The sequence below is a fragment of the Colletes latitarsis genome, chromosome 6, assembly GCF_051014445.1.
Source record: "Colletes latitarsis isolate SP2378_abdomen chromosome 6, iyColLati1, whole genome shotgun sequence".
In the NCBI taxonomy this organism is placed as follows: domain Eukaryota; kingdom Metazoa; phylum Arthropoda; class Insecta; order Hymenoptera; family Colletidae; genus Colletes; species Colletes latitarsis.
The window spans coordinates 13,985,418-13,996,039 of record NC_135139.1 but is presented as its reverse complement, the minus strand read 5'-3'; the positions used below and the strand labels follow the sequence as shown (position 1 = coordinate 13,996,039).

Genomic DNA, 10,622 nt, shown 5'->3' with positions numbered 1-10,622 from the left:
TTGAAGGAAAATGTTTCTTCGCTGGAAGGTGTGGAGTTTCCGTATTCTGCGGAAACGCATACCTTCCAGCGGAAGTCGTTCCTGTCTCAGGTACTCTCTCTTTGTCAGACAACCTAAGTCGGGTCCTTCGGGCTCCCGGCGGGTTGCGTTGGAGAAATGGAGACCTCGATTCAGGGATGCAGCATCCATTTTTCTATAGAGATCGAGTTAGCAAGTGCAGTAGGTTCGATCCCGAAGATCCGCTGTACGGTTCAGCATCGCGTCGCGTCGCGTCTCTCACGATTTAGCTTCACTCTTCTTTAAACTAAATAATTACTTGGTATAATTAAACTAGACTTAAGCATCGACGACCATTGTACGCGTCTCCGTATGTCAAGTAATTATTTAACAAGTAGCTTCACTCGATTCGTTCTCTCGTTCCTCGCTTCGATCACCGCTGTTTCGACGAACGAAACATGTGATCGGCCGTCCAGTTGGTCCGAAAGATCTAACCGCCTTCTCTTGGTAGCTCGATTGAAGGAAAATGTTTCTTCGCTGGAAGGTGTGGAGTTTCCGTATTCTGCGGAAACGCATACCTTCCAGCGGAAGTCGTTCCTGTCTCAGGTACTCTCTCTTTGTCAGACAACCTAAGTCGGGTCCTTCGGGCTCCCGGCGGGTTGCGTTGGAGAAATGGAGACCTCGATTCAGGGATGCAGCATCCATTTTTCTATAGAGATCGAGTTAGCAAGTGCAGTAGGTTCGATCCCAAGATCAGCTGTACGGTTCAGCATCGCGTCGCGTCGCGTCTCTCACGATTTAGCTTCACTCTTCTTTAAACTAAATAATTACTTGGTATAATTAAACTAGACTTAAGCATCGACGACCATTGTACGCGTCTCCGTATGTCAAGTAATTATTTAACAAATAGCTTCACTCGATTCGTTCTCTCGTTCCTCGCTTCGATCACCGCTGTTTCGACGAACGAAACATGTGATCGGCCGTCCAGTTGGTCCGAAAGATCTAACCGCCTTCTCTTGGTAGCTCGATTGAAGGAAAATGTTTCTTCGCTGGAAGGTGTGGAGTTTCCGTATTCTGCGGAAACGCATACCTTCCAGCGGAAGTCGTTCCTGTCTCAGGTACTCTCTCTTTGTCAGACAACCTAAGTCGGGTCCTTCGGGCTCCCGGCGGGTTGCGTTGGAGAAATGGAGACCTCGATTCAGGGATGCAGCATCCATTTTTCTATAGAGATCGAGTTAGCAAGTGCAGTAGGTTCGATCCCAAGATCAGCTGTACGGTTCAGCATCGCGTCGCGTCGTGTATCTCACGATTTAGCTTCATCTCTCGTTTAAACCAAATAATTACTTGGCGCAACTAAACTAGAAGATCGAAGGGACTTTGGTTCCTTCTATCTTCTTAGTTTAGTCACTCAGATTGTAAAATTGCGAAAGGGAGATCGATGGAACTTGGATTCCATCTATCTCCCTTTGGGTCTCCACTCGCAGCAACCTCCACGTGGTGAGACCTGGGTAATATTATTTAACGTTTAATTAATAATTGTATCGCTCTTAGCTGGGCAATGTAATTATTAATTAAAGACTAAATAATATTAGCAAATTGGCTGCGATCCGCCTTGCATAGGTCATCATGAATATAGAGCTTCTTCACTAGGTTATTTTTGATTCTTATTGATTCATCAAAGATTCTAGGGTATTGTCATAGACGAGGGTAGGTCTTTCACCCAATGGATTGTTTTAGCCCATTTTTATGGGATCTCAAAACCCCATTACCATTCTCGTGTCATTCCTAACATTATAAACCAACAAAAGAAATGAATTTTAAACCCTTCCATGGTCAACTCACATGTATTCACGCACACACTACAGCTGCCTGCCCATCAATACTAATTCAGTGAATAGTTTGTCAACTGACCGCCATCCATGAGAAGAGGACGCTAAAATCACCTCCGAATTTTCAGGTCGGTATGGTAGTCAGATTGGGCCACAAAAGTCTATAAGGTGTAAGCACAGACGATACCTCGTCTGTTGTGAAAGGTCTACTCATATACCTCGTCTAGGGTGTAAGATCTACTTTTGTTTTACGAAGCAATCGACCTACATCGCATCATTTATATGGATAGAATTCTACATAACCAACTGACGATTAAAAGGATCATCAGCTTGGATACCAATGATTATTAACCAATGGTTATTAACTCGAGTAAGTTATCGAAAGTATCTCTACAGAGTTTGTAGTTTGTAAAACAACGTTTCATAAAATTTTGCATTACATATGTACTTTAACAACAGTATTATCTCAAAGAACTTAAGTAATGAAAACATAAATACAATGAAATGCAATCGTTTGAAGACTACTTATAGAGTTGATACAAATTCAAATATTTTTAATTCTCAAGAGTGCCAAGACATAGGAAGAAATTAAAAGAATCTTAATAAAACGTTCATTTAGGAGCGATGCATTAAAGCAAGGGAAGGACAACAATCAATAGATAAATTAAACGTTTGAGTGAAATATGTATGTATATATATCTCGTGAAAAAGCTTTGACAACATTTTATTGTTAACCGCAGAAAAAGCCATATACACTTTCACACGAAATCGATCATAGTTTGTAATAATATCGAAAAATTTATAATAATTGAATGTTGTACATAAATATAAAGACGACGATGTTGCACGTTCTCGTGTGTGCCAAAACTGTACAAAAATTATCTCGAACATCTTTCGCAACGCTCGTTGAACAACTTATTACTCGGTGATTGTGGCATTTTTATATTCCATTTTTTCGTTCGTCTCCCGTCTTCGTTCTTGCAGTATTCTTCGCCTTCTCCCTTGCATTAGTAAAATGACGTACTACTTGCATTCTGAGGTGCGTTTACAAATTCACAGAGCTTCTCTTGACTTCACATGAATTGCGATATATTTAAAATCGATAATCAAATACACGGCCGGAGCGGGTGGAAGGAACGATTTTTGGTGTTTTTTTTTTTTGCGCTTCTATAAATCTATCTATCCTATGTACTTTTAGCCGCGACGGTCAAGTGCCATATATATATACATATGTATGTATATATATATATATATATATATTTATTTGTTTATTTATTCATATAATTTTTTTTGTATTTTACTCGGTACTTCGAACGCAGCACGCACCTCGGTTTTTTCCTCCCTTTATATCGCGAATCATTGATTAACAACAGCGATTACATATTTAGACGTTGCGTGCTCCATTGTAAATCTATTTATTATTTAATGTTTATATATATATATATTTATGTATTTATTTAATATACCTCTTCTCTAGAATTCCTTTGCAGTGACGTCGTTAATGCGATTAATCGTTCCCCATTTTATCCATCCTTCTCTTTAATCGTATTGCTCTATCTCCAATATATCTGACAGTTATATTCCCTTCTATTTCGTTTTCCATTATTCCTCTCTCTCCTTTTTTTTATTATTATTATCCCCTAAATCGATTCGTTCGACATTATCGACATGTCAGTTATGCATTTACCATGTTAATACTTATTAAATATTCTTTTAATTATTGTAGATCACAGACAACTTGTTCTTAATCCATAAAAACAATTCAATTAATATTTTCTTCCATGGGTTATCAGTGTGTATCTGTTTGCGTATGTTTCCACGTGTTTCTGTATGTTTCTGTTTATACCTGTGTGCGCGCGTTCGTTCGGCGAAGGCGTATTACAAACCGAGTGTACGCGTTTGTTTGCGTATGTGTGTAAGTGTGTCGGTTGTTCGTACGCGAAGTAGATCGCAAAAATTGCAAAATGACGGGAGCTCGTGACGAATGAGGTCTCCTCTCAAATATTTCGATGCTACGTGGAACGTTAAAATTTACACCCTATGCAGATATTGTAATCGTCTTCGGGTCAAGCACCAAGGTAATTGCTTCGCTTTCCAGCGAGAATAAAGAATGTCTGAATGGGCCAAGAGACGCTTCCTTTTCAGTGCTACAACTGTCTCCGTTCGCGTTTCAACATTCATCTTCTTTGTTCCGTGGTTAGCCGGCAAATCGTTCAATTTACGAGCCATCGTGAAATTTTCGAACGGCGTTTGGTGTCCACGGTGCAAACGTTTGATCGATAACTCCTACGCGCCATGGAACAATAAAGTTATCGTTAATAAACGTCGCGATGCTTCGCAAATTCCACGCAAATCGATCGCTGCTATGTACGTACTTAAGATTAATTGTCGCGTACTATGAACGATGCTCATCGAAGGTTCGTTCGGGAACGAACGAACGAAAATCATGGATGGAAACGTCGTGGCTCGCGTCTGAACGATATTCGATAATTCGCGGTATCTTATTATCGACGGATCTGGACGCTCGATCGTTATTCAGCGCCGGGAGTCCCCAAAATCGTTCGACCTCTAGGCGCCGCCAATTTCTTTAAGCATCAATTTTTTCCATCGATTTCAGGGGTGAAGGTTCAACCCGTCCTGCGCCACTCGTATCGATTCACGCGCAGCAACCAGGCCACGAAAAACTACTGTTACTTATTTTACCAGCTGCGCAAGTGGCCTTACGTAATCGTGGGGAAGGGTGGATTTTCGATCATAATTCTATATATTAAATTCTCCGTTGCGAATCGTCTTCGGCGCCTTGCGATGCAAAGGAAAAGAAATGCCTGTTTCGTTCCTAGCGACGAACTTGACCCGAGCATCCCTAGAAAAATTACATTTTTCCGCGACACAAACGCGTGTCCTGGCGTAACGATAGTTTCGAAACGAGGCTGATTTTTATTAAGACATCTTGACGGTTGACAAACATTGAATATTTATAATGGACTTTATTGCATTGGTTCGTTTTACGATAGTATCTCGGAACACGAATAGGTCCAAGTAGTAGAAATAATGGAATTTTAGAGATATGTCTTGAGAGACAATTTGATGCTCAAGTACGTGCAACTTACAAAAGGAGAATTTAGAGCCATGAATAGGTAACTCAAATGGGTACTTTACGAGACATATATGTATCTAAATATCTTGGGTATAAACGTAGGAACTCAAATAGGCATCCAAATGGGTACCTAATTGAACACTAATGTGATATAATAGTTTTACAGTGCTCAAAAAGGTACCCTAATCAGCATTCAAATAGATGTCTGAATTGGTACCTAGTCGTATACTGTAACAATTACCCGAATTAGAATTTCAATTGCCCAAATTAGAACGTACGTAAGTAGATACCTATATAATTAGTTGAATTATTATTTAATTACAATCAAGCCTGTCGAAATAATTCATGGCTTCGTTTTCTGAGCAGTGTAAAACACTATCTTTGATACGTCGAACGTTATAATAAAAAAATGTAAATGCATAGCACGACAAGCGAGTAATAATTAACGCGACTGCGATTTCTCTTCTTAGAGCATTCGACGAATAAAAGCAGACGCAATATTACCTCGCTCGTTGACCAACTTCTTGTTCGATTATAAGCAACGATTTTTCCTTTCGAAAAACGACTTAATCCTATTTCTGAACGATCGAAGTAGAGGAACGCTTACAGACATAATTCCCCGTTCAGTTATCGAGGGAGAAATTTGATCAGTTAGTGAGGTAAACGGGCCACGATAATAAACAATAGTGCAATGCATTCTTCCGACAAGATTGTGAAATTTTCTGTACGATTCGTGAATAATTCTGCAAAATTTTTTACTTCTCGGTTATAACTCTTACACATATTTACAACTATGATCGAAACGAAGAAGTTGTGAAATTAAGATTCAGAGTCTTTTTTTAGCATCGATCAATTCGGCAGTGAAAAGGTCAAATTTGCCCTCGCTTGTCAAAGGCAAATAATTCAAAAGTCAGAATATACAAATATAGTAGTTAAAACGTCCGTGAATTTAGTGAATTAAAAGCGATTTCGAGAAGTCTGAAAAGACGAAAGATTGCTAATAGAGGGTGGTCGTGGATACTCGGTAAAAATCAGCCCCGCTTCAAAATCTGCCGTCCTTCTGGCTTCCTAACCCCAATGTTTCTTCCACAAATTCACTTTCTAACGAACTCCGTTTATCTACGAGCCGAAAGAAACGCTGGTACCGCAAAGGGGTGGCGATTTTCGATCCAGCTAGCACGCAAGCCACGAGAGAATGCCTGATCAGAAGCGTGTGTGTCGCGGCGCGTTCAAACGGACGCGTATATATACGTGTATGTACGTGTTTGTATGTACTTGTGTGCGTGTATGTTCGTGTCTCGAGTGTTTGATGCAGTGTTCGACTCGTCTACAATGCACGTGGAGAGCGGCGTATCTCAGATGCGTCATGATCACACAGCAAGCGGATTAACTTAGTAATACTTGTTAATTGGTAACGGTACTCTTAAATTAGCGAATTTGCTCGTTCAAGCTATTTAGTTCGAATCGTGCGACCGTTCGTCGCGCGTTCGGTTTCCCTACTTTTCGTTCTTCTCGATCCTCGTTTCGATCGTCGTTTCTTCCGCCTCGACGAATGAACCAGAGTCAGCCTGTTATTACGCGTCGTCGCAGAGAGAAAGGATCGCGCGCGCGTGTATGTGTGTTTTTGTATGTTTTGTGTGTGTAGTGTGCAGTCGGAATCGGCAGGAATGCTTTCGCGCGACTTCTATCACGATGTGGTGGAGCAGACCGCGGAAGTGGCTCGCACGTGTGCGCGTTCTTCTTCTTGTCGATCGAGTCGACGCTCGACGTACGGACGCCAGACAGTTTTGGCCTGTCTAGGCGTTTCGCGGCAGAATTGGGTGAGAGGAAACGTTGTGCACGATAGCAACCGGTTCTCGACACCATACAGGGCGTTTCCGAAAGGGTTTAGGAATATTTCGACGACTAGATTGGCCATTTAGAGATTTAAGATCGCGACTCTTCTTTGGATTCTTCTTTCGAATGCGTTCAGAGACGATTAGTGCTTCTTGGAACACCTAAGAATCGTTTGCGCTAGTTTAGTTTACGATCTCGAGCAAAGAAACATGTAAACGTCCTCTGGATGAACAATTCGATAGGCATGTAGCAGTGATTTAGAAGGAAACAGCTTAATATGGCAATTTAAGTTCCAAGTGACCAAATTCTTCTTTGGTTTCATCTTTCGAATGTGTACAGAGACGATCAGTGCTTCTTGGAACATTTAAGTATCAGCGACTAATTCAGTTTGCGATTTCGAGTCTCATTGTAAACGTCCTTTGAACAATTCAACGGGCAAGTAGCAGTGATTAGGAAGCAAAGAGTTTAAGAGATCATCTGCAGACTTAATTCTAAACTGGCCAGCTTCTTCTTAGGATTCTTCGTTCCTAACTCGCTGATGCATTGGATGGATCAAATCGATGATTAATCCTCCTCCCAACAAACAATGATAACTTCGACTGCTTCGATTTATATTTTCGAACAGTGGCGGTAATTATGGAGGAAAATGGTTTCCTCTGCTTCGTATAGTAAATAATTTTGAGCATAGGTTATCTATAGATTTAAGTATTAACTAGCCAGCTTCTTCTTTTGATATATGTATTGGATAATTAGTTCTCTCGGAGACATGCAAGAATTTAATTCGACTGCTTTGATTTACGTATTTGAGCTTTTTTATAAACGTCCAATGAAAACCCAACTTGAAGTCTTTCTTACTATCATCGAATTAAGTCTCAACTGTTCAGTGTTTTACTGTTTGCTTCGTGCAACGATTAAGTGATTTCAGTATTGATCGTATGCATATGGTATACCAAAACATGTGAATATAACTTCAAAAGGCAAATTCAATACGGTAAAATGAGACTTTATTAACGTGTGACTTTATTCTTAGGTTGCAGCCATTTTGTTTTCCAGTCATTTTTACGATAAACTCTTTCTTCGACTGTTTATAAGTAAAGTTTCCTTAAACACTATTTTGTAACGTGCTCGAGTCGGTGCATTCTCTTAAAGAATTGAAAGTTAGTACAATTTTGTGACAATTTGCATTTAGATTGACAATGGCATGTTATAGAAACGCAAAGAGGCGAATATACATTTAAAGTATGGTCTTGAGATCTATGACAAGACGTACTTACGAAGGTACCTACTTTAAAAAATTTCTGTAAAGATCGGTGTATCTGGTATAATATACACGTTTATATGAATTTTTTTATTATTTTACTGTGCTGAATTCGTCTCTGAAGTTATGCCCACACGTTGTGAAATACTCTGTATATTTTAGTACCACATTCTTTCTTTCACTGAGTGAAGATTAGTCCTTCAATTTGCACGTTTGAGCCTCGATATAAACATTGTCTGGAAATCCAAATCAAGACCCTAATGGTGTTCTGACCATCTGTGTATTATTTTTGAACTTCGTTATAAACATCATTCGTAAACTCAATTCAACAAAAAGTAGTTATGATCAGAAGAAAACAGTTTCCATCTCCGTTTCACGTTCCAATCAAATCACTTAAGCATCGAACATAGATGTAAATCTCAACTGATTAGTATCTTCTTTTTAAGTGACGATCAAACCTTATGAGATCACTTAATAATCAGTTTTTCAAACTCCAATTTGTCAACTAAGTGTAGCAATTCTACTCGTAAATCGTTTATCTATTGATTTAAGTGCCAATTGGACAGTTTTCTTCTTCGATTCATCTATGGGATGAGTTTAGTGATGATTAATTCTTCTTCAAACATCCAACGATCTTGGAAAACTCCATTCAACAGCCAAGTTTCGGTGATAATTTAAAAGAAAAATGCTTGCGATTGTATCAACCATCCACAGATTGAAATCTACATTGGTCAGTATCTCTCTTAGGATCATCCATTGGATACATTCAGCGATGATTATTTCTTCTCCAAACATCCGACGATCAATTTGTATTGTTTCAAACTAAATTTTACAATTTCATATTATAGACGACTTTGGAAAACTCACTTCAACAGGAAAGGATCGGTGATAATTCAGAAGGAAAATGCTTCGGTGTCTGTTTCGTGTAACGTCTAAGCTACTCAAGCATCGATTATCAACAGATTTAAATCTAAATTGGTCAGTATCTCCCTTCGGATCTTCTATTGGCTGCATCAAGGTATGATTAATCCCTCTTGGTACATCCAATGATCAGTTTCATCTATCCCAATTTACCGTTTTCGAACCTTGTTATAGACGACCGTCAGAAACCCAATTGAACAGTCGAGAAGTGGTAGTAATTCAGAATTCAAACGCTCCCAAACGTTTCGACTTATTGGAGTATTTGTAGAATTTATTCTGAAACTCGTTTGGTTTGTTTCGGAAGTACCCTTCAGGACGAGACCCTGAAATTGGCGTCGGAACATCGGCAACGAATCCAAATATAATATTTCCTCGTTGGATTCTCGCCAATCGAGGCGATCGTTCTGGCGACAGCCGTCCACGATCGGCCAAAGAAGGACGAGTCCTCGACGGATTGATCGGCGGTCCTGTTTAGGGCCGCCCTTAGAGACGGTCGCGACACGGGCGGTTATTGAGTAGAAAAAAGTCTGTCACAAAATATCGTTTGTCTCTATGGATAATAATTAGCGCGTACGGGGACAGTTATGCGATAGCGTGCGGCGTACTAAAAACACTACTCGTTGAACGACACTCTGGATCACTTCTCTGTTCGTTCGAGGAGAGGACGACGAATCGACGCCCCCCCGTTTCCCGTCTGGAAATCTCGCGTCGAACGTCCCGTCTGCCTCTGGTTCACTCGGTGAACGTTCCCGAAGCTAGTTTCTGCAGCTGGCGTTAATAGTACTGGGTTTCCATTCTTGTTAGTCGGTGAGAGAATATTGGCTGTCCGCGGTCGGTAACGTTAATAAGCTACTGTAGAATCTCTCGCTCTCTCCGTCTGTCTCTCGTCCCCGTGCTTTTGGGTCACTTAGCGCGGCTTCCAGGAGATGTTGTTCAGACCTTGAAATTGCCGCTTCAGACTGCCGCCGTCGGCCCAGGGGGAGTTGAGATACTCGTCGTCATCGTCTTGCTCAAGTTTCTGAAACAGGCGTATCGATGTCGGTCAATGGAGCGTGGAATGTTTTATCACGGGTTCTTTGACTTAGGAAAGTGGACACGCGAACGGATTATTTATGGAGATTTTTTTTGTAAGCGTTAGGAAGTTGATAGTGACCTTGTTATTATTCGATGGAAATTGGGATTAGAAATTGGCGAGGCATATTTTGCAAGGTTCAAGAAATTCATTATGTTTTTGCATAGTGGGAGAATTCTGTGAAAGTTTCGTCGGAAATTTCTGAAAAGTGACGAAATTAAAATTATGAGATTTATGAGAACTTTTTTCACGAACTTTGGCGTACATATGTGAAAATAGTGCAATTTTATTACGATTTTTGAATTTACAGGTCGTAGTCAATACGATAAAATTTAGACTTCCACTCATTTTCAAATGGGACTACTGGGGAAACTCTAATCATGGAACCTGATTTGTCAGTCATATTTGTATTTATATTTTTTAAATAATCTACAATGTATCTCCCTTTCACTAAAAATAAAGTGAAATCAATTCATAGAATAATTTTTCTTGAATAATTTCTTGAAACAGTACTGCGACAAAGACATGTACACAATTAACTCATTAAAAAATTCATGGCTCTCCGTCAAATTTTCTACTTAATAAATAACACATGGTTTATTTAGCGCCATG

At 39.9% G+C, this 10,622-nt stretch overlaps 1 protein-coding gene across 2 annotated transcripts in view; it reads right to left on the bottom strand.

Moving 5' to 3' along the window:
* Positions 1 to 2,510: 2,510 nt before the first annotated feature.
* The window catches only part of LOC143343063 (cilia- and flagella-associated protein 298), a 132,744-nt gene continuing 124,632 nt past the window's right edge, over positions 2,511 to 10,622 (bottom strand). For both annotated transcript variants that reach the window (XM_076767579.1, XM_076767577.1), the window contains one exon: positions 2,511 to 9,956. In XM_076767579.1, the coding sequence (XP_076623694.1) occupies positions 9,846 to 9,956 (111 nt within the window). In that variant the 3' untranslated portion in view covers positions 2,511 to 9,845. The remainder of the gene's footprint in view (positions 9,957 to 10,622) is intronic.